Below are 26455 nucleotides of genomic sequence, written 5' to 3'. Positions count from 1 at the left end.
GAAATTATCAAGCCACCAGAACTCAATGACACTCCTTTTTGTCAAGCTGAAAATTATTAGTTGTCATAGATATTGTTGTATCAATGGTGTGATCGGTTAGATTAGTATAAGCGTGAAGCTACCGCGCGTCTATTACGGTAGTACTCGGTTCGCTCCGAGAATAGATTAGAAGTACAATAAGCGTTAGTACATATAGTCAAGAAATTAGATCGGTCAGACCTACTGGCGTGTCGGCTAAGAACCTTACCGGTACACTGTACGTCAGGGTTTCCTTCAAAACCTGGTGGGCAGGAGCAGCGATGAGCGCCAGGCAAGTTCTCGCAGAGCGCGTCTCGACCGCAAGGATTTCGTGCACATTGATCATGATCGAGACAGGAAATTCGTGGGTCACCCTCACGACCAAGTGGACAGCTGCACTCGTAGCCGCCGTCCACATTGCGGCATATTGCACCATCGCCGCATGCGCCGATGTTGCCACATTCATCCACGTCCACGCACTATTATACATTATAGAATTATTTTCGTTTCGTGAAAAGGTATGTTTACTTTCATTAATTTTAAAATACGATAAATTTTACGGTCTGTTTTTATATTATATTTATTATAGCGTAGGTTTCCGTAAACTTACTCCATCGAAAGGATTTCCTGTATACCCTGCTTTACATGCGCAGGTATAGTTTCCTGGATAGTTTTGACAAATCGCATTAACACCGCAAGCTCCGGGTCGCTGACACTCGTCAATATCTATAAAATATGTAAGAGTGATAATAATACACATTACCTATATCATTAATAAAACAGGTGAGTTAAATATACCTCGACATTCTTCCTCTCCGTCCCCTTCAAAACCTCGATTACACTTGCAAATAAAATGAGCAGGTAGGTTACAGCATTCAGCATTTTTTACACATCGCGCAGAGATTGCGGGATCTTCACATTCATTAATGTCTAACAATAAAAAAAAATGATATTATTTATTTTTAATAAAACATCATAACAAACAAAAATTATTTATTAAGGTTTATTCTTCAAAAATACATGTAGTTTGTACCTTTACATGTGAAACCATCGCCAATATAACCCGGGAAGCAGGAACATTGAAAACTACCAACGGTGTTTGTACAGTGAGCGAAAACATCACACGGCCTGTCTTTGCATTCGTTTACGTCTAAAAAATTATAAAATGAAGACACAATTAAGTATAATTGAAAAATAATTGATATATTTAAAGCAATAGTAAAACTATAAATTTATACCAAGTTCTTGGCAGTTACATCCGCCGAACCCATCGTTACAGTGGCAAACACCATTTAGGCAGGCACCGTTTATACAGCGCGCTCCGTCGTCTTTGGTACAATCATCTATTAATAAATAATGTCATTACTTTATTATTACCTTAAGTTTATTGATATAGTTATGGTTTTTATGGTTATTAGGTGGAATATGATAATAAATACAATCCTCTGACCAGCAGTTATGAGCTCTTGCTGTTATTGTCAGTCTAAAAACTATTCTTCTAAATATTTGTATGTACTATCAAGATTTATTAAATAGTTGAAAGAAGCGCACTAACCTGAGCATTTTAATTCTGTTCTAAGTTCGTCGGATGCCTTATAACAATCTGGCACACCGTCGCATAATTTTGATAATTCATATAATTGTAATATTTGTGTCGATTCGTTTACTTGGCAACCAAAGTAGCCGTCTTCTAAATTTAAGAAAAATACTTCTCGTTTTATTCCTAAGCCTATTCCATACTGGTTTTGCGTCGCTACCTGTAAAATAAGTCAAATAAAATAATTAAAACTAGTTGATATTTTTAAAAATTCACATAAACCTTAATGTATTCACACTTCTGCAAGTCAATGACACCGGTCAAGGGCCTCTAACATAAAAGTTTCCAGGACAATCATCACATCACAACACATCATCAATAAATATTTAAAAAAAATGTAATGGGTTGTTTATATCTAAAGTACTTACATGTGTCGTTGTTAGTAGGAGCGTCCAAACCACGAGCGGTAGGGTTTCTATATACATTGTCCCTGCAACCAAAAAATAATACATTAGAAAACTTAATACCTTGTAAATAAAATTAACGTATGTTTATTTCAGATGCCATCGCTTCCCTTATCAGTCAGTTAAAATATTTTTACGATCTTTAGTGTGCTTGGATGAAGTAGATAGCAGTAGCGGCTAGATTAGCATCGGTTATTTTAACAGAACTCATTGAAAAATAAATAAATTATAAAAAGACTTAAGAAAGAAGAGTAAATTAGCTTAAAAGCATAAAAGTATCATCTTGAGTATGTCACGATGTGTCATAAACTAATTATGAATCTAATAGCGAGGGATCGCACCTTCGTTATTATATATCCTAATTAGCTCGCATAAAATTATAAATAAAGATTTTTTTTCTTATGTTTACAAATCCAGATATTTTTTGTTCTATGATCATAAAGAGCGCGCAGAAAATTATAGTGAAATCAAACGCGAATGGAAATTCACGGTAGTGCGAAACGACGCGTCCTTTTGTAAATTTATATCAAAATTGCTGTCACTTTAACTATTAATTATCTAATAAAATGTGTGTACATAAGAATGTAGGTATGTTTATTATTATTATACTGTATAAAACAAAAGTACTAAATTGGATGATAAATATAATATAATTAACATACTTATATGTTTAAAAGAGCAAGTTGAGCGAACTATTCATTTTAAAGACGATTACCTGTTTACTTTTTTTTATTAAAAATTAAAAACAACAGAGCATTCGCTATGTCAATATAATTTCAATGAAAATGTATTTATATCTTTCTAATAATTCTATCAATATAATAAAACAATGTTAAAACTGAAAATGCCTTTCACGCAACTGCTGCAATTTCCATTAAATTTTACCCAGCGACAAAGGCGAAGGTTACAAGTACGAGGTCAAGTAACTGTGAGCTAAATTTTGTCGTGTAATGAATTGTTGTATAACACACGATTACAATATTTATTCCTGAATTCCCATATTCACGATCATATTTTGTTTAATATAAATTTGTTTGTAAGTAGTATCGCAGTTATGTGATATCCCTTTTTGTAAAAATAGCTGTGCTTAAAGTCAACGTTCTAACTGCACATTTACACGTTAGAAATGATGTCACGCGCTTTGTGCTCACAGATAGTATTCGTGGTTAAAGCAATTTACTTCACTTCATGTCTTTAATAATTAATTACTGCATATAGTCTTTCAACATACACTTATAAAATTAAGGGAGTTTTCTCCTGTAAAGTAATTGATCATTTACGAGAGAGTCTCATGCGAACGTTCGTTACATTCGTGAATTAGGTTTCTCATCTTTACACGATACCTTATAGGCAATTGAGGGTATAGAAATTATATGAAAATAATGTATGCGATACAAATAATATTTCTCTTTAATTTATTTTGTTACTTTATCCCTATTTTGGGACAAAAAGAACTCCTCCATTCATGTTTTTCGGTCGTACCAATCGCTGAGGCAGAGGTTGAATCGCGAGCGCACGTGTCCTCTTTATTTTCGCGGTGCGGTTATAGTATACGTACGGTTGTACAGATCTATACAATCGCAAAGGTGCTATCTAACGTGGAGAGGCACGTTAAATTATTGGCATGTATAATATAATAAAAATATAATGTCATTTGTATTTCTTTGTCGTCTTTAATCTTAGTCTTCTCACGCACACTAAGCCATATTGTAAGCACGAGTGTCACTCACCCATACTAATGTGCACCGTTAATAATAATTTAACGTGGAGGGAATAACCTTCGTAAGTGAATAGCTCTATAAAAGTTTTTGATAAATAATTTACACTTAGCAAGAAAATATTAAATAGATGCATTCATTTTATAAGGTTTATTTATTAATAGCTTCATTCATCATTCAATATATCATAAATGGGAAATATGAATAAATTTGTCTGAATCTAATTTTGTCGTAAAACATAGATCAAAATGTGTTAAATAAATAAATTCAAATTTGGATACTTCTGTAGCGAACGATTTTTATCGTTATACATAATATGGGAACGGTATAAAGTAAATATATAATTTCGAAGTATTAATTCGAATTTTATAGTTTAAAAGACAGTATGTATTTAAATAAGGATCATAATTCATTACTAAATTGGTGAAATATATAATACCTTATAGTATTTAACTAATATAAGAAAATAGACACATGTTATCTGTGAGTTTTATAGGTCTTCGAGAGACCTACATATTTCTATTATATTTTTTTTATGTATATTCCAAGGTTACCCGAACGATAGCCATTTAAGTTTACAAAAACAGCCATATTGTACAAAATATTTACAATTTAGATACACAAACACGTTTATTACTTTTCTATTATAAAAATAAATATATGTTGAGTGGTTTTAAAGAAATCAGCGGTGATACAGGCAGAAACAAGAAGCGACTTTAGTTTATACTCTTTTATTTTCATAGATAAACATAAATTTAACACTTACAAATAAACGATTAACATCTAGTTGTTCTTACGATGGTTGATTTTGCATGTTAAATGCATGATGTCAAACCAAAAATAAACCAAATTAGAGTTGTCTTTGCCTATTTATGATGTTCAATATTAAATCACACAATAAACCGAATGTCATAATAATGTGTACGTACAAAAATTAATCATCAGAAGATGCAGCGCGCAGTCGAAGATCAAGTCAAGGTTTTAAAAATTTATATAAGTACCAACTTTAACTTTGATAAATTAGTATGAATTTCATGTTTTTGTCTTAAAATGAAATAAAAATACTAATCTGTCAGTCTTTCATCTTAATTGCTTTCGAGTTTTATATAATGTGACAAAATACATGCATTACTGCAAAGTAACAATTGCATAGTCCCTCAAAATTTTAAGATATGCCACACATGATCCTTTCACGTGAATTATATCTTTTGCTAGAACTTTTGTAAATAAAGATGAAACTGATTTTATTTTAACTACAACAATGAAAAGTGGCCGTAAGTTGTTTCATTTCTATAAAAAAACTGGATACCTACTATGAAAATGATTAAAATATAAAATATATCTGTTTGACATATTTACATATAAAATAGTTAAAAAACAAAAAAATTGCCTTTTACTAAGCTTATTATTCATATTTGTTTTGCTTAATTTTTTATAATTATAAATTCGAAAGTGTTTTATCACAAAACGTACTTAAAAGTATTATGTCAATATAATACCTTCTCAAAATATGTATTATAACCCACCGTTATTGCACGAGCATAGTAAAGATCATCATTTCGATAAGAATACTATGTACTCAGCCAAAATCAATCGTGAGTCTTCTTAGATAGCTTTTTTACAAACTTAATTCTGTTCTCCTGTATAATTTACTACGTAGGACCCATCGAATCATCGTTACCATAGTGCAAAACGGTAGGTATTTAGTACATTATGAAGCACAAGGTTTTATGAATTCATGTCTCTAATTGTGTGTAAAGTATTGAGTATGACATAATACTGTAAAGGCCACCTCAGTTGGATACACAGAATCCTATTTACATTGTCTCCAACAATAAATAAAACCTTGACATCTTCACAAAAATAGTGAGAACAGATTTTGTTTGTTTTTTTTTGTTAAAAACATTTAAAGATAACTTTGACATATAACATGAAATATGCATAAAACGCAAAAAAAATTATAAAATGCATTTTTTATCTTTATAAAATATTTATATATGTTTTTGTCACTTAAATTTTAAATTACGACTATTTTAATTCGTTCAATTTCCATATTAAACCAAGTCGTCCAAAGAGTCTTTACTCATAATAAATATTGTCTTTTAAATTACTTTAAATAATAATAACTTTATAAGGAAAAATTATGATGATTATTATTTAAATTTTTACAATATACATTTAGTTGGTTACTTCTTGGATTCGATCATATGTAAATAAATTTGCTTTGACGAGCCTCCTCAAAAATAACTGATACTAAATTCATCAATATTGTCATCAGTCCGTTGTTTGTCATCTGCTGAATATGGGCGCGCCGGTGAACCAGATAATCGGCTTTTATTTTTCAACCGGCACTAGCCATTTTGCCTACGTCGTTACGCCACCGAGTCTGTGGACGTTCTCTCTCACGTTTGCCCAAGTCGCGTCCAATTAAAAATCAATCTTAAATCTTTTAATACTATTGAAGAAGTATAAGTTTATTACATTAATAGACTTTATTAAAAGTCCAAATGCCGTGTAGAAAGACGTGAAATGACTAATCTCCTAGTTTTAGTGTATAAGTTGTTTAATATCAATATCTCATATTTATAAAATAATTAGAACACAACACAACATTTTTAATTAATTAATTCATTCATTAAAGAAGAGTATGTAAGTTCAACGAATAGCGATAATCAAAGTAAATATTTCTTAATATATAAGTAGAAATCTATTCGGCGTATTATATATTTTTGCCGTAATACATTTTCGTTAGGGTTGCAACTTATAAATTCGAGTAGACATCAAAGCATACTAGAGAAATTCGTGTGAAGTAATCATAATTACGTCATGCTCGAAATTGTGATCAAATATACAAGTTCGCGTGTGCAGAACAAATCGGGCGTAAAGCGCGTCCGTGCGTTCGTATGAACTTGCTTGCGCCATTCACTTTCACGTCTCGTGTCGTTCGCTGGTTTGTACGGAAAGTAGGCTGCTAACAATGCCTATACGCCAGTTTCTCTCTTGAGAAATGATACTACATAGCCGATTGTGTTTATCCGTAAACTTTTATTAACCAGCAGCAAAGGACGGCGAACCAAGTATTTAAATGCTAATTTTTTGCTCATTTTTTCCGAAAATTCCAGATTTTTTCTTTATATCTTAATTTTTAATGCGATAGTTATATTTAAAATCATGTATATGGCCTCAAACTTTGTATATAAAGAATTTATATTACTGTCTTACAAAATAAAGTAATCAAGATCGATCCGGTTATTTAAACCTTGTAGAGTGAACGCAGATTTATACGATTACCGACTTTTAAAACGTTTCAATATTTTCGATATTAATCAATTAAATTTACGGTACATATAGTACTCACCTTATGTTAACGGGACAAATCTACAAACAACTACAAACTATTTCAAGAGCAATAGCGGAACTTCTTGTCTCGATATATATATAATTGTATCTTTGTCAGTACTATCTATGTACTCTTGTGTATTTTTCATTCAATATATTTATATTTAAAACATCATAGTTATTAAACAAAATACAATAAACTGGGAAGTATAAAGAGAAGGTTTTAAAAAATAAAAACAAATAATGTTAAATTAAAGGTCCTTAAATTAGGACCTATCAAATATAAACAAAGCAATGATATGATAAATTAAACCTAATACATTTACAAGAAAACCTAAAGGTAAATATATTTTTTTATTGGAGAAAAAACATACAATACAGCTTTTTAAATATATACAAGACATGAATACTTAAACATTCTTTACTAATATAGTAAAGTAAATTATTAATTCAATAAAGTATTAAAAAACATTTGAAAGGCGCAGAGAATACAAATACACAAATACAAATAATAAGCAATATGTAGATTCATGAAAGTGCAAGGAAAACTAAATTATTCGCTCGTCACATTGGCGAAATAATCTGTGCCCTCTTGGCACAAATAAAAGCCAAAACTAAAAAAAAAAAAACAAAATTATTCGTTACATAAGCTCATATAGAAATATGTTTTAATGGGAATCAGAATCGTAAAAGAGGCTTGGATCAAGGTACAAAATATCTACAAAAGTGAAATGCTTATTGTAGCCGTAACACATTTTTTTGTAAGTGATCGCGGAACGTTGATTAATAGAGAAGATCGGAAATGCTTTTGATGAGTGCCTAATTTGATTTGATCGACAAGATCTGGACAATTGTATTCACTGGGACATATATTACAAAGCATTTTCAAATAACTTAGTAAGCGACGATTGCTTGAAGTTACAGCTTGTACTTTTGTAAATTTCATAGAACGGATCCCAGAAAATTCTCTATATTTTATAGCATACTGTAGGCGGACTGGCAAAAGGGCCACCTGATCGTAAGTGTTTACCACTTGGCATTGGCACCGTAAATAAAATTTAACGATTCCTTAAATAGAGATGTAATGTCCCTGGTGCCTGTAGTTACACTGACTCTGATTCATCTATCAAATTGGAACACACAATCCTAATGCTGCTTTTTGGTAGAATATATATAGTTATATATATATAATATATAGTTACTACACAGATGGGCTTGCACAATACCTAATACACCAAGTAATCATATGAATGCAAAGTAAAATCTGTAATAAAAATGGTGGAAAACATTAACTTTTAAGTTTCTTGCCGGTAGTTGCTGGTACTTCTCGGTAGAATCTACTTTCCGGTAGTAGCATTACATTTAATTCAACACTGTAACATAATGATTCAAATATGATGAGTGTCATTTTGAAGTGAATTTAAAGTGGATCGATTTTTATCTTTAATCTTTTTTCTTTACTTAATAATAACGAGAGAAGTTCGTGGGTTTTAGTAAATCTTTAAGATTACATATCATATTATAGCTCTGGAGTATTTCAAGTGAACGTACACGATGTAAATTGTAATATGTATTGTTTTAAATATAATGACGTCTATGAATGATATATAAATTAAAATGTTTTGGTAAAACACTATTACGCAAGTGGCAGACAGAAATTAAGAGTATAATTTATTATTATGGAAAACTACAGAAACAGAAGTATTATTATATAATAATAAACTGAAAACAAAAGCGAATCCTGTCTTTATAATTCACAATGTTAAACTGTAGTTACTCAAATATTGTATGGTTAAAAAAGTACAGAAAAAAAACGGATGTGCGTCACTATTTAAGACTTGCTACAATGATTCATATTATGTAGATGGGTTATACTTATAGAGTAATGCCTCTACCGCTTGGTCGACATTTAATTTAATATGTCAGATATTAAATTAAATGTCGACCAAGCGGTTTAATAAGTGAAAATATTACTTCAAAGGTATCCCATAATAGTTTTTTATTATTTTTTATTTACAAATCAAACCAAATCAAAATACTTTTTAATGTACACTAATAAACACATACATAGTCACATTCAAAAAAGATTCACAAGAGACGGCCTTATCGCTAAAACAGCGATTTCTTCCACGCAACCTTAAGGTAGAGAAAAGAAACAGGTAAATAAGATAGGGGTGTACATAGTATATAATAATATCATAATATGATAATTTTTAAAAATGAATCTTACTATTCTCGCTTTATGCTAAATATCGAAAATAATAATATATTTATTTACTGACGGTATACCTATATATGTAACATATTAATTTCCGATTAATCAATTATTCCTAAACAGTCTAGTTTTATTTTTATAGCTTCGGAAATAGGCGCAATGATAATATTTCATAAATAAATCGTTTTGCTGTATCGAGTACTGGCATTTGGCGGCACATCGTGCGTGTTCCTATGCCGATGGCATCTATTAAAGGAGAAGGAGTCGTTCATGTGTAACTGAGTTCCGGTGACGGCGGACGACGACGTCGTCGATCGACGATCGCGACAGGAATAATTAAAAGTTCATTGATTATATTATACTTGTATATTACTAACTTTCCATCCTGACTTTACATGCGTAAATTAAGATTTTACCTAGAGGTTTTAACTAAGGAGATAAAAGCATTTGCCAATCGACCTATTCGTCCGTAACTGAAGTTATCGTCAATTTATCCCCATTTATTTTAAACATAGCAATTTCATAATAAGTTTATTCACTAACGAACGACGAGCCACTACGGACGAAAAAAACTTAACTCTTTATAATATTAGAATGATACCATTCAAATATAATTATTAACTTACAAGACAAATATAAGATTTTTTTAAAGTAACGATTTAAAATAAATCTTATATTTGTCTTACACACTTTAATTTTAAAAATGTCATTTGTGCTAATGTTATTGCTAAGAATATTATAAATTATTTAATATAATACATATACATATGTAACATTTTATTAGCACTTTATATGAAATTTCATCCAAATCAAGAATCGATTATCTATAAGAGGCCAAAAAACTTAAAATTGGTTTTACTAAAGATAATTACGTTTTACTCTAAAAAACATATTTTAATGAATAATAAAAAATCGACAAAAAATATACGTTAAGTATAAACTCTTGTCTTAAACGTATCAAAGTATGATTAGCACAATAGTTAAAAATCAGAATCTATTCTTTATTTAGTAACTCAATGGCGCGGAAAAAAGACGGGTAAAGATCTTTTATCCGCGATACAAAATACTTATCACTATATCAATTGTTGCTATACACGAAAATAGGGACTAAGTAAATACCAATACAACTGTTGACAACAAATGTATTGATTACTATAAATAATAGGGTAAAAACTATTCAATATAGAAAAGTATTTTCTACATTCTTTCCTGTCAAAAAGTGATACGTGTGATACCTGTGGCTAAAGGGAGCATGAGAACGCAAAATTATTCTTGTAAAAAAATTAATAAGGAAATTATATTAGAAAACAATCAAAGGTCTACTATTATACAAATGGACACTCATCAAGAAAAAGCATCGTTTATATAAAATTTCTCACAGACATGGGAGATTGATGGCAACGCGTGAGAGTATGGGTCGGGCGTCCATTGGAATGGAATGACATAACGGGGCGTTGTCGTCGGTCGAGTGGCCACCGGCGCAACAGGTGCTCACTCATTCAACGCCGGAGTCACTACGACATCTGTGTTATAATTCCCCTATCCCTACTATCGTTAGTTGCCGCTTATTTCGTTATTCCTGCATCTTTCTTGCTTCTATACATGCGATAAAAATTTGAAAAGGTAACTTTTCTAAAATAGTAACATAAATTAATAAATTAAGTTAACATATATTTTTATATGTTTAGTAGGTACTTATATGTCTATGGATTCACAATAATAATGCGCTTATGCAAAAAGAATGAATCTAAAATCAGAGAAATCATATGAAAAGTAATACTGATGTAAAAAAACATGTTACAATAACAAAAGATTTGATTACGATACTGAGTACTTAATATATCTTTTCTCAACGACTTAAGAATAGTAGGCATGTCGAAATGCTAAAGAAAACCTTTTTGATCTGCAGTTGATTACAATTAACTCGTTTGTGGGAATAGTTTGCAATAATAACAAAGGGGCCTTGGAGCAAGCATTTGTTTAACGGCACCACGCTTCGACGGAACAAATATAATGTAGGTACTTCAGCTTGATACTTTATTAGGTAATGATTTAAGATTTTTGGTAAACTATGACCAAATAACGACATCATCACAACAATTAAATCATTCGTTGTCCGTAATAATAGGTTAGAGGAAATAAGAAAACATTATATAGGTACTTTTACTTATTTTGGATCTCCGTGGGTGTCTTATTTTATATTTTATAAATATTAAATTAGACACCCACGACTCATAATTTACAGCTCACAGTGTTATTGGTTGTATTTGCTGCGGCGATTTGGTATTGGATATCTTATTACTTAAACAAATATGGGGTCAAATACTCATTCTCTACTTTAGCGTAGTCGGTAAGCGTAGCTAGTATAAAATAATCTAGTAACCATACATTCTATTTTAAATATGAAACTCCACTCATATTTTTTAGCATATTTTATCGTGAGTCACATTTGAACGACAGATAAATACAATGAACACGCCAACAGAGTAAAATATTTTATCTAAATATTCATTTATGGTAAACTATCGAAGCCAAGGCTATTCCAGTAGCGTCAACGTATCGTGTTGTGATTTAACAGCCTAAACCTACGCAGTCAATTTTTTATTACTTTTCAATTGTTTTATCTACAAACTAAACCACAATTGAATACTAATTTACATCAAATCTAAAAAGCCTTATACTTTAATTTCTATCTGTGATATAAATCTAATTTTGCTAACAATAATAAAAAAAAAATTATCTATATCTATTCTATAATTATTATTCCTTATTTAAAATCTATCGAAAATGTAAAGAATATAATAATGATAGTCCGTTTCTAATAAAATTTCTATTACTAAGTTTGTTTTAACCGTTTGCAAGTCCACTAAAAGTAAAAAAAAATATTTTTGTCATTTTTTATGAGGATCAATTTAAATACATTTTGAATTCTAGCGAGCTACGACGTCAATTGACGTCTGTTTCTGTTACGTTAGGAATAATATCTAATTTATTTGTTTCTCCGTTATTTTAATTTATTTTGTATTCAGAGCAAAATAACTAAAACTAAATGCATTAAACAGTCGTGCTCGAAATTTTTTAAGGAGAGACAATGACGTGTGCTTTGATCAGAAGCATTAACCAGATTAAATTATTCTTTTTTTGCTTTGATGCTAAAACGATAAAAAAAAAACATATCAACTTTTGCTACTCATTCTATGTTATAGTATAATTTGTTTTCCTTTTAGTTTTGTTTTGATTTGATTTATCAATTATTTTTCAGACACTACACTGCAACTGTTTTACGGGGTAATGACTATCCCAGGGAAGGGCTCAGTGCACTCCTTTCAGAAGAAATATATAATAAAATTATTTCAAGATAGCACAATCGTCACAGGATTTTAATAATTACCCAAACTTTTGTCAACGACGTATATCGACAACACAAAAAATGACAATTTTGTTTTTGTATAGACGCAGCTGCATAAATACATAATGTCACAGACAAAATAAAGTCTACTTGCAAGTAAGTATGATTTTTATATTTCTTGACATTTTGACACGCTGGTTATTTCGAACTATAAATATCTGTTCTGTGACATCAAACTCTGAGCTCCGGTATGACTCATTAATTGAAGGTAAACACGCTTTCCATGTAATAGACCGCTACCTACCGATTAGTTTGTATGAACAGTAGAGGTTAATACACCTACACAACGTCAGTAATAATTGTCAGTAATAATAATATTAAGTATTTTATTTATCTATTTAATCAAATCAATCTCCGCCTTTCGTGAGCGCCAAAGTTCCTGGAACTTAGGCGCTTGGGAGATGCCTGTGTCAAAATCAGCTATATATGTATTTGAAGACGCTTAATTGATGTGAATAGTAAAAATAATTAATTGTATGTTCGTATCTATATGTACTTTTTCATACATAACTGATATAAAAGATTATTTTGATGTCTAATATTAAGTTTACCGTAAAAACTTTATATTTTTAAGTTTGAGATCAATATAGTTTATGTTTTTTCAATTAGATTTAGAGCTTCTAATAAGTATAAAGAGACATTGGTGACATTAACTGATGACAAAAGTTATTGCTCATGCCAGTATTTTATATTGAATCAATTTCTATGAATTTCTATGAATTAATTAAAAAAATATAATAATAATATTCAAGATCAACAACACATATTTTTTATTTCATTTTTACCAAAATTCGCATTTTTAGATATCTAGAAAGAAAATAATAATAGGAAAAGAATAATGTCATCGATTGTTATATAATTTTTAAAACTATCAAAGGGCGAAAAGCTTTGAAAAGTAATAACTAAACTTCATGGAAATCAACATTTCGAGTATTTTTCGCCATTGCTTGTAAGGTTTACCATAAAAAATTAAATGATCTTTACAAGGATTCCTCTAATTTAATGAAAATAAGTCTAGTAAGTAATTGCTACTTGTTAAATTAGAGGAATCCTTGTAAAGGTCATTTATTTTTTTCCTTTGCCGACTTTATATCCAAAAAAAAAACATTAACGCTACCCATCCCGATTTGACCCGGGTAGAATAATAATGGTTTTACCTTTGTTGTTTTCTTAGGCAATGATATATCATCATTCGCTAGTTCGATTCATCTGTTCGCCCGAACTATTCTAAAAAAGTCTAATAAAGTTGGATTACAAAGTGGTAGAGATAATTTTATATTTTCTTTATCCTTTTATATATATTCCTTTTATATGTATATTATAAAGCTGAAACTGTAAACTAAAATGGAATAAAAGTTTTATATCAATCGCATAAGTTCTTTCTACTCGAACCGGGAGCAATTAAAAAAAGACTACCGAATAAACGGTTTTGCAACGCTTTGTATTTAATTATTAATAGAACTGTACAACACGATGTTGCGTCAACATTTTTTTTGAAGCAATGACGATAGGGAACCCCTCTGCGGTTGTTGAATTTCTGGTTTAGCCCTCTTAGGGCGGCCGTCGACGATTTTTAGAATAATCGTCGCTGATTGATGTTTACCTCTGGAATTATTTAATTTTTGTGGACTGGCATTATAATCTAAAAGTTGTATTATACAAAAATGCTCGTTTTTGTAATATCTTTGCATGCATTCACCACAAAAGGCCGGGATCTAAATTGGTAATTTCACAACGTCAAATTAACTATTATATCGCAGCTAAGCGAATGTCTAGCCAACATTCCAACACTGTAACTAAATCGTGGCACTCAAAAAACTAAGGTATGATGTGAAAGTTCTATTTAAATCAGATTCGCTGTTTTTCGTAAATCCATTAATTTTTAACACTTCCGTTTGTAATGTGAGCATGATTTTCTATTATATTTTAACTTTTTTTCCTATCAACCCTTACAAATATTTGTACTGCCTAATTTTGCTATATTGATAGATTATATATGTATACGGTTTTATATTTTAATATCAAGAAAGATAATTTGAGTCCTATATTAAAAATTATCATAGCAAACAAAGTATACAAAGTATTGTCGTGAGTTTTTATATTTGGCATTTCGTAAATATTTATATCTTGAAACTATTTTATAAAAAAAATCCAACATATTGTATGAATCTATCTTCTTAAAAAAAATAGCTTCTACAAACAGAAGAAAATCCAGAACACTGGGGACTTCAATTGCAATCATGAAATAAACCACATTACATCTCACCAATATGACGAATATTTCTTCTTCAAAAGAACTACTTAAAAAACATATTATACGTAAAACGAGAAACTGACTCAGATATTGACATAAAATCCAAAGTCCAAACCACATATGTATATTCAATATGATAAATAACGTGGGCGAGGATGAGAAAAGGTTCAGGAGTGTGAAATGAGCCTTGTACTCTACAAGAAAAAAATATAAGGCTAGAAATGCAGAAGCGCTTAAGTAGTAAAACTTTACACACGATCAATACTAAAGTTAGCTATATAAATATATATTATGTTATTATCAAGTTCTTGATTATATATTATCACAAAATTTAAATTTAACATTTAAACATCAAACAAAATATGCTATTCATTTGGCTGAAAGTAATTTAATGAGATCTGTTTTCTATTTGAATCTCTATCTAACTCATATAGCATTATCTCCATACAATAAAACAAAATGTTTTGTTATACAAGCCCTTTCACAGTTCTGAGTACATTAATAACTATCGACATTGTGTATTGATAACTTGTATACTTGTATAACTTGTATCTTGTTGTGTATAAAACCCTATTCCTCATATGCACTGACTTTTATAATGTCAACGCTTGTATTGGATGTAAAATTTTAAATATTGTTTAAATACCTTTTCCAATGGATCCTTGCCTACCTTGAAATTTAATAGTTCACAAGTAATGTATTTTAAATTTTAATTAATTTAATTTATTCATTTATATTTTAAAGTTTATTTTTTTGTCAATACATGGCCTTTATCCATTTTAATCTCTACACGGATGTATTTTTTTAATTGATAATATTTCGTAAAAAGTTTCATACGTGCCATAATTTTCATTTTACATTCCAATATCCGTTTATTTATCTTTACTTTTACGTATAATATATTCGTGAAGGAGGTCGTAAAAAGTAAGAAAGATAACTATTTTATACATCTAGCATTGGAAATCTAGTTCGCGTTAATTATAACATTTAAAAGTAATCATATTTTAATTATTAAACTCTATTAACTGAACAAAGACTAGCTTTTTACATTAGTAGGATTTTGATTAGACTATTGTTAAAGTCGTTACATCATATTAATTAGGTATGGATATACAGATGCCGCTAAGGAAATCGACGTTACTTTATATGGAGATGAAGGTGCAGGTCCAGCTTACATAAGTAGTCCTCGAACGCCATCTAGTGACCGACGTTTTGTAATACTATTACGTTTACAAACTTCGAACACTTACTTCAATAAATTTAAACGCGCAATGAAAGTAAGTGACCTTTTTTATCTGTTATAATAGCCTTAAAATAAAAGCTATTAGGTACTTTAAATGTAAAATGCAAATGCAATACTTTTTTCTAATAAGAATAGAAATTTAAGTTAGCTGTAGTTTACCGACGAAGTTATTAATATTTATGAAGTGAACGTTCCTTAGCGTGTAACTTTGGAACGAATGTTATTGTAATGAGAGCAGAATGGAGAGTACTAGAGTAGAGGAGAATGCAAGCGTTTGTGGGGTCGCGGCGGTAAAGTTGCGACACGGCTGGGTGAGTGTGCTAGATGCCAACCTTGAGATCATCGGTGAGTGCGGGAGCAGTAATGTACGGGGCTCATTCCTCCCGGTGCAAGCAATCCACCTTCCCTCGCTAGGCGAACAGCCGTTAAGAACTCCGTGGAACAAGCCGCACACTAACGACAATGTTACTTTATAGAGATACACTATCCGATTGTATGCCTAAAAACACACTGTCACAACACTGCACCTACAACACTCCAAAGGTGGAGCAAACGGACACTCGGAAAACGATACGTGGTAGCGACGCAGATAACTCGTACGTGCAACCAACCTGTTGGTCGGAGCAAGACTGATCGTGGCGCGGCAGGCTGCGGCGCGCGCGCAGTCGTTCCACCCCCTCCCCCTCTATACTTCTTCACTTGCCGACGCTCTTTACTGACAGAGCTTTTGCTCGCCTGGACTCTAAACCATTATAATAAAACTGCAAGGAAATGAAAAAAGCCGAACCAGCTAAATTGCCATCGATATAGACAATATTTTCATCTAAAACCAAAAAATATTGTAAGCTTATCTTTTGATTTTATTGCGATATATGAAAAGCCTACAAACACAAGTAGTCTAAGTTTTGAATATTATATATTCAACCACTTATGATTCCTGAACAAATAATGAATACCTATCATAACTTATTTTTAGAATATTCTAGTACATATTAATAAGATTCCAAATGAGATAAAACATACACAATTACAGGTCATTGAATGAATTTAAAATAAAACATTTTATTTAGCTTCTGTGTGACTATTAGTCCTCAGAAAGGCACAGTGATGTGAGCTTCAATAAGCGTTGTTCGTTTTTTCTCATCACCAATTACGAGTTTCAAAGGTCCATTAAAAAGCACAATCGAGTAGTGGCAGCTCAATTCGATTGCCCATACAAGATTTTTATACTAAGCGAGATATAAAATGCAATGCTTAAACTTTTATGATAATGCGTAAAGAGGTTTCTTACATAAATGCATATTCCTTTAATTCTATAAGTTACTGCTACAGAACATTGAAAAATGAAAAAAAAAATCTTAAATTTACCATGCACGTAGAATTTGCAATTATACCTAAGTACTTTTTGTGATTCTAACCTTATCATCGAACATCCATAAAAACAGTAAAATTAAATTAAAATATTCAGCACAAACCACAAAACTGTTGTAAGACAATAATAGCCTTATGAGGAATTGAAGTCTACAATTTAAAAAGATAGCGTTAAAGTAAGAAAATTCAATTCCTGTAAAAACAACTTATATCTTTTACAACTTGTAACAAAAGATAGTTTACATTTGAATACAATTCTGTCAAACTATTATAGTATGTAACATGGTGTAAGAATCCCGTAACCTATAGGATAGACATCAACGCGCGCAGTGTACTTGATATTTTATTGTTTCGCACTCTCCTTAGCGCTAACTTAAATGAATATTATAACATTTTTACTATCAAATAATTTTTTTGTCTATAATAGAGGGACTTACTATTTGTATTAGTATTTTTTTTATTTTTATACTTATATTACATTATTTTTATGTTTATACTTTGTATTGTTTTTTTTTTTTTTCGGTTTGGAGGGTGAGTTAGCCAGTTTATTTACAGGCACAAGAGACATATTAACTTAGTTCCCAACGTTGGTAGTGCATTTGAGATGTAAAGAATTATTCAAATATCTAACAGCGCCAATGTTTGTAGGCAGTGGTGACAAGATACTATCAGGTGGCCCATTTGAGCGTTCGCCTACCTGATTCATAAAAAAAAAAAAATACATATAGAAATTAATTAAGAAGTAACTACTTCCTGCTAGAAAATGCCTAATCTACATTTTACCGCCGCCTGTAAGACACTTTTTAAAGTATATTTTGATTTTTGTAACACAAAAATAATTGTATATATATTAACACATTAATAACGAATTTACATACTATACGAGAAGTAAATAAATCAAACATACTGCCTGATTACCTAAGCTAATAACAGAAGAGTGACTTCATTTTTCGCTTAGGCTGTCATCATCGAAGAAGTGATTCCATTTGTTTTCCTGTTATTAAGATATGACTCTGATGGTTCTCTTTCAACAAAAAATATAACACTATTTTCATACGCCAAATTATTCAAACCTACATTGGTATTGGTGGTACCACCATATTTATGATTGTTATTCGTTCTTGCGAATGCTAGGAGAGAGGCTACAAGGCCAGCTTATAAATGTCATATCCTATGCCATATATACGGGAAGAAGAGACAGTAAAAACAGCTCTCACTATTTTCAACTACTGCAGTCCAAGAAAGAACAGAATCTTTAGAGGAGGTTTTTATCCAATGAGGTTTTAAATAAAATTTACTTATATAGAAATTACCATTAAGTCAACTTGTATTAAAGATAGCAATGAAAAAACGAGTTTATGATTTTCTTTTTTGTTTTTATATATTAATTAATCTTGTCGCGCAAACTTTATCTTAAGATTACAAAAAAGTATATGTATAAAACCAAAAAAAAATACTAAGTACGCAAACATCTAAAAACTGGTATCAACTCCGGTCTTGCTAATCAAAAAAAGTTATCATTTATTACATTTTCAACTTTATCATTACCGTTATGTACATAAAGTATATCGAATTTCAACTCAAGTTAAAACTAATTAAATAAAAACGTATACTTATTTCCATATAATACAATTTCAAATACACTTATAAAAAATCATACAAGATTTAAATTATCTTCAAAAGGTGTGAAAGAATTAGCTTATCGATATTGTTGACGTTCCTACCGGCCCATTAATTTTAAAGGATTGGCTTACAAAGCATAGTCATTATTAATAAATCTTTACTAATAAAGTTTGCGGTTTCGTATTGTTTTTACTCTGTTGCAAATATATATACTCTAGTCCAATAGAAGTAGGAATAAAAATAAACAAACATTAGATTTACGCATTTCATCCGATTTGCTAATAACTGAGCTATATTGTGCACTACTAAGAGTTTATGATGAATATATTTTTATTTATAATACAACACTATTACAATTAACTACCTATAACCACTTTAGTTTTACTTCCAAAATTCAGATAAAAGTTTCGTCGACATTCAAAACGCCATTTTTTCGCAAATCGATAGTAGATATCATAGATTAATCAAGCTGGCGACCAATGATACCGCATCGATTTGCTGTCAAATGTTGTCTATTTGGCTTTTCTCCTCTTGCGATTGTTGGTTTGCAAATTTAACTAATATAATTTACTGAGAGAAGGACTGAGAACCGTTTTATGACATAGTTCTTCAGGGATAAACAACATAAAGAGTAAAATGTTTGAAAAAATCCCATTATGACTTCCATATAGGATTATAGGTAAGTGGTAATTTGGTGATAAATGTCACCAGAGCTGAGATGGTCTATAACACGTGAATTTAAACCGAAGATTGCGGCTTCAAACCCGGTGCTTTTTCATTAAGAGTAGAAGAGGTTTAAGCCCAGCAGTGGGAATATTTACGGCTGTCACTTTACATGTGTCATCTGTACGTACAAAAATAAATGTGTTAAGCCAGTGTACAGGTAAATATAACGTTAAAAACATTTTTCTTAGAAGATATTTAAATCGATACGAAAGGTCAAACGATTGAATGTTAATTGAAATGCTTTATATATTATACTAAGTATAAAAACATATTTACACTATAAAATTATACTACCAATCTGATTAGGTACTAATTCTTACAGTATTTTAAACAGATGTCAACATGATTGAGTGTAAATTTGCATAATTGAATCATATATTGAATCGGAAATTTTAGACAGGTTTTTGTTTAAAAAACGTGTACTATATTATTATAATAGAATTAGGGTATATTCAAAAATATTCATGATCCCTCGTAATTATAACGGGATGCTAATTTATTTTGTTCCATCTTGTCGCGCTGCTTAGACATGGAACGTCCTGTACAGACCGGTCCACGGGCGTTTATCGGGTTCAGTGCCATTATTTAGCGATCAAAATATACCGGTTCGAAGTCGTATCTGACGATCGAAGTCATCATATTATTGCAGTGTACTATTTTACTTCTTACACACAAACGTAATATATTCGTTCTCTAACATTAGCAAACACTTTGTTGCAAAAATTAAATTACATCTTATTTTCTATAGTTATTAAACTATCTAATCTATTTAGATTTGAAAATAATGTTCTACGTATTTTAAAAATTATAATTATTTCAATTTGTGTTTCACTGCTAACAAGGTTTTATATTTTTAAAGCTCTTCACTACATAAATAAACATTCCTTACCGGCCTCACCAATTAACGTTGTATCGCGGGTGAATAATTACACGCTGATTTCTCTTTTTCAGTCAGTAACTTGACATTCAAAAGAAGAAGTCAAAGCATTTCGTTAATATACAACCGCTATTATTTTTAAAATTTTGTATATAATTAAAAATTAGCTACCTGATGGTAAGTGGTCACCATCGCATATACATTGGTACTGTAGAAATATTAACTGTCCTTTACATCGTCAATTCACTATCAACCTTGGTAACTAAGATATTATGTCCCTTAGTTACACTTATACCGTAGTTACACTGGTTCACTCACCCTTCAAACCGGAACCGAACAATACTAAGCATTGCTGTTTGGCGGTAAAATATGTGAGGAGTGGGTGATTTACCGAAACGGGCGTGCCAACCACCACAATCCAATATACAGGGTTATTGGTAATTCGACGTATTCCCGTTAGGAGGTAATAGGGGTGACTATTTGCGATAATTTTAACCCCCATATGCATTATTATGCATGCTTAGTTAAATGACGTTTCAAAACTTCTTATAAAAGCCTACTTGAATAAAGTATATTTTGATTTGATCTTATTCCTTATTGAAAATGTCTATCATGACACTTATTTTCATGTAATCGATAGTACAACAATGATGCGAATAGGGCACATAATGTTTAAAGAGCTAAAACACATTTTTGTTTGATTCATGTGATTTGTTCATGTCTGATACTAACATTTATTTAAGTTATCAGATTCATCTTAGATTTGATCTAGTCATTTAAAAGAAAATTTGTATTGCAGAAAATTTGGTTACTCATTTATGTTTTTACGTGATTTACATTTTTTTAAACTACACATTAGATCTATTATTTTATATTTTTATGAAATAATTAGATAGCAATCTAGCATTCAATTAAAAAAAACGGAAATATATTAAAATCACTTGCCCTGCTTAGATAACTGTCTCCTCGAATTTATTCGTTTCATAAGAAATGTAATAGTCTTCAGTGCAAGAAGCCGATATGCTATAACAATATTTTTAAATCATTTTTTAAGAGTCGCATCTATAAAATATTTTCAGACAATAATTCTGTGTTATCTTACATTGTATTTAATCAAAAGTAGAATTAAACAACTTTACAAATTTATTTACAAGAAAATTGATATACTTCCTTTTTAGAAACATATTTTTCAAATCAATCAGAGGTAAATAAAGCAAAGATGTTTGTACAAAATCAATAAGATGTCGATTCCCAGTACTGTCATTAGCGTTTGTTATTGCACACTTATCGCTATTAATACTACTTTGTTGGTTTGCAACTAAGGCCGACTTACCACTAAGAAGACTTTTTCTAAAAGATGTAGAATGTAAAATGATGAAGAATGCGAAAGAATTTAAAGAAGAAGATTTTCAATAGAACGAAGATGCGCTCATGAGCGCAAGTTAAGCCGATATTTTTAGATATGAGGGGTTTATGCGATATATACCCACAGTTATGAGTATTACTGTGAACGTGAACACAGAACGTGATTATTGATATTCGTAAACCAAATATTAAACGTATATACGCACAAACATATTTAGTTGCTCCTCAATAATGACCATATAAGAAGTATCCATATAGTAACTCAACCTAGAAGAAGGACCTATTTTATATGCTTCTAGTCCAGTCCCCGAGAGTTATTAATATTATCACTGTATAGAGCTGTGTACGATTAGCTACACAGGACTACTATAGACCTTTAATTATTATAGTCTGTGTTTTTGTTAGGTTATCTTTTAATCCAAGTAAAAACCAGAAATGATCCAGTGATATCGAAATCAGCCTTACAAGTAGAATTAATAAAAACTTAATATAATGTCTATGAGCATCGCCTAGAAATGTTGTTCGCCAGGTCTGTAACGCAATATTTATATATTTATACTCTATATATATATTGATAATAGGGCCCGCGATCATTCATGAATAATTCGTATTTAGGAATGTGGAACTCATTTCCCAAGGTGACAAGTCGTGTGACGCTCAGCGTAGCGGTGACCAAGTAACGGTCACGGAGGTACTAGCACTTTGAGTTGGAGGGCACGCCTGATACTATGGCATTGTACCAGTTGAACGTCATATCACTGTATTTACAAAACAAGCTTTTTTTATTTAAAAATATATAGTATTGTATATATAACTTTTTTTATACTTTAAACAGTTTGTTTTAATAAAATAAATGCAGTTTGTATTAATAAAATAAATGCAAACTTCGATCTTTGCTTAAAACAGCGTCTATTAATTATTTGTAAATTAGCTTGAACGTTATTTATTTTGCAAAACAAAGCTCATTATGGGTCTTCGTGTAGCAACGGATGAAGACATCATTATCATGACCCGTGCCAGTGTCACGGTCGGCTTGCCATCATAATCACGAGCCGCCATCGCACAAGGTTAGAGCCTCACATAAGTTTTCACGTAACAGTAATGACAAAATGAAATAACATGTATCATAATCACGTTTCTTAAACGAACAAATTGTCGAAACAGTGAGAGAAAAAACGGTAAAGAATTATTATTTTAGAAAAAATTTTGTCTTTTGCGGATACAAGCAAAGATACTTTTTATTCGATCGCGTAATTTTAGATTACCGTGAAATATTCCTCTATACGTTAATATACCATACAATGTTAAGTTTATTAAATAAACTACAACAAGTAAGAATTTAAGTGGATTGCGTTCGTTTGGAAATTTGCTTTTCTAAATTATATTCTAATTCTATCCTGAATATATCAATATCGTTGATAAAGTTAGAAAAAAAACTGAATAAAGAGTAAATTAAGCTAGCAATCTATAAATTTTCCTTCTTTTTTCTTGGACATTATTCCATCACACACAAGCGAAAAAAAAATATCCGACAAATGGGCTTGACAACCTCACGGCTTTTACCTTAAACAGATCTTTTAAAAATCGATATATATATATATAAATGACTGTATAATAAATTACGATCTACAAGACAAAAAAGGTTAAATAATAACCGAAACATTATCAAAACTGGTAACGAATATAAACTTAAACATTAATACTTAAATATATTTCGCTTAGAGGTTTTATGTTATGAAAAATGGGTATTTAACTACTTTATATCATAATTATTTGGAATATGAAGTGTGACGATTAGCATCTCATATGTATGATTCAACAATTTGGTTTTCGACTAAAAAAAATGAGCAAAAAGTACTTTAAAAGATTAATGCAAAAAAGCTAACGATGTGAATATAATAAATATAACTATACAAGGCTCGATCGGTTAGGTTTAAAGTGTACCTATGTTATTACTTAGCAACTTCCTTCGTTAAAATAAATGTTATACTTGAACAACTTTTACTGTGCAAATTACGTCTCTGTATAAGCGACGAGGATATTTCTTTTAGATTTGGCACAGTCGATGTGGGTGTGATTTCACCAGACGAGTTTCAACTTTCTCTGTATGTTACAACACGACCAACACGTCACTGATACGCGGTGATCATCTGTGACATTTTAAAATATCAAAATAACAAGCCCAAGGTAGTCAAGTTGTTACTGATTAAACTTTATAAAATGGAGCCGAAATATTTATTATTCATACTATTCCACTTTGAGAATTGCAAATTTATAGTGAATCATGAACTGTGGAGGTGTAAATAAAATAGGAAACTTGTTTATTGCCTTTTCCACCATAAGAATACAAATTGAGTTATTACTAAACTAAAAATAATAAATTTTAAACATCCTACGCCTACTCTTTCATTAATTTTAAAATTGTGAATCCATTCTTTTAAATTATACATAAGTAAGCAAAATTCCATTTTGGCAAGCTAATGACATCGGCTAACCAGATTTAAATAGAATTATGAAAAGCCATTCTTAGTATAAATGTATCTATATTTATTTGATTTAAATAATTACACATTTCATCTTCTTGCATAATCCGATTACATAAATATTTTTCATATCTATTTTAGAAAATATTTTAATTTCATTATCATATAGGTTTAATATAATTAATTATATCAACAAATTTCAAGCTCAAGTTTAATGTAATTATTATATTATATATATAAAATAATTATTTTTTATATCTATTTTAATAAAAATAATCTTATTTTATTATAATTGGAAGAGTTTAATTAATTAATAATATAACTGATGGAATATAATTTTATGCTATTTCTCGAAAACTTAATAAAACCCTTGGAGTATTGTTTTTTTTTTATATAATATGATATTTTTTTCAATTAAAGAATTGACGGCATTAAAAATTTCTTTTCGGCGGTTCAAAAAATGCTAAAAGAGAACAGTTATAAGACACTATGAGATAAAAAGATAATATTCAGTACTCTTATTAACAAAAGTCTTAATTTAATAAAATATCACAATCGTAACGTTAGAAGTGGTTAAATAATATTTTTTACAGTTTATTATTATATTTGAAAACGTTTATATATATCTCAACAATTAAAAAATTAAGACATTAACTTATGAAGGCAATGTAGAAGTGCAATGATTTTTTACAAATTCTAATAAAGGGTTGCAAAAGTTTATTGCACAACTCTAAAAGTTATTGTGTAATATTATGCTGTGGGTGTAGTCCTCGACGAGAGTGACGGTGACGCCTGCGTAGGCCGGACCAGCCTTTGGAGTGCCGGTACCTGTAGTGACATACATATGTATATATAAAAAATATAAGTGTAGGTGTCGCTTGACTCATGATCAGAAAGTATGTCGAACAATAATTGAAAGTTAACATTCGACATGTGATATGAGATATTTTAATTATTTTTCAACAACAGATACCCGCCCGGCTTCGCACGGGTAGAAAAAGAATCTACTTAAAATATTTGTATTGAAGGACAAAGAAACAAAGTTTTTTTTTTTGGGTGGTAGTATCCCTTCCGTACACAGAACAAATTGTATTTACTAGCAATCCGCCCGGCTTCACGCGGTTTAAATGTATACGGTATGGGTACGCTTTAGCACTCAGGAAAAATTTAGCTCTCTACCAGTGAATTATATTTTAAAATTGCATCATTAGTTCCGGAGAAAAATATTAGCTTAGATGAAAAAACGCATAAAGGACCAACAAACAAAAATTAGTTTTTCCTTATATAGGTAAATTGAGATGATAAGCAAGATATATTTTTATTTCTAATGCCGAAGCGGATATTTAACAGCTGGTTTTACAATGAAATAATAATTACAATAACTACACTGTAAAATATCCTAAGCAAACAATAAGCCATAATCACGATATATTTTGATTATATGTTTTAATGTAACATTAAATCACAATTGCAGTCGAGATAATGTGAGATACACGTCTCGATAGAAGCTAATTTAATTAGGATTCTGTATGTAGCTATATTATTTATTATATTTCTGAATCTGCCGGTCGGATTGTAGTAGTAATAGTTTGATTATGAAAAGTATTTCTGGATTTGATAGCCGAATCTTTGAGGAAAGTGTACTTAGGTAACATCACGCTACAGCACACGGGTGTCGCAGAAACATTAGCTACAACAGATATTTACAAGCTAAGACCAACTAAATCAATACTCAACCAATTTCTTCATTACAACCTCTTTTAATGTTTGAAAATCATTAAAAAGCATACATTAATAAAATAAATTACATAGT

General features: G+C 30.4%; 1 protein-coding gene across 1 annotated transcript in view; it reads right to left on the bottom strand.

Annotated features, from left to right (window-relative positions):
* Window positions 1-16816, bottom strand: part of LOC113399940 (uncharacterized) — a 97000-nt gene extending 80184 nt beyond the window's left edge. The window contains exons 1-8 of the mRNA XM_064215681.1: window positions 16530-16816; window positions 1984-2045; window positions 1574-1775; window positions 1257-1361; window positions 1052-1168; window positions 817-948; window positions 629-744; window positions 248-497 (exon numbers count right to left, since the gene is read on the bottom strand). Of these exons, the coding sequence (XP_064071751.1) occupies window positions 248-497; window positions 629-744; window positions 817-948; window positions 1052-1168; window positions 1257-1361; window positions 1574-1775; window positions 1984-2040 (979 nt within the window). The 5' untranslated portion in view covers window positions 2041-2045; window positions 16530-16816. The remainder of the gene's footprint in view (window positions 1-247; window positions 498-628; window positions 745-816; window positions 949-1051; window positions 1169-1256; window positions 1362-1573; window positions 1776-1983; window positions 2046-16529) is intronic.
* Between the last annotated feature and the right edge of the window lie 9639 nt (window positions 16817-26455).

Source organism: Vanessa tameamea, chromosome 8, assembly GCF_037043105.1.
Source record: "Vanessa tameamea isolate UH-Manoa-2023 chromosome 8, ilVanTame1 primary haplotype, whole genome shotgun sequence".
Classification (NCBI taxonomy): Eukaryota; Metazoa; Arthropoda; class Insecta; order Lepidoptera; family Nymphalidae; genus Vanessa; species Vanessa tameamea.
The sequence above is the reverse complement of the archived record's forward strand: the minus strand, read 5'-3'. Positions and strand labels throughout refer to the sequence as shown.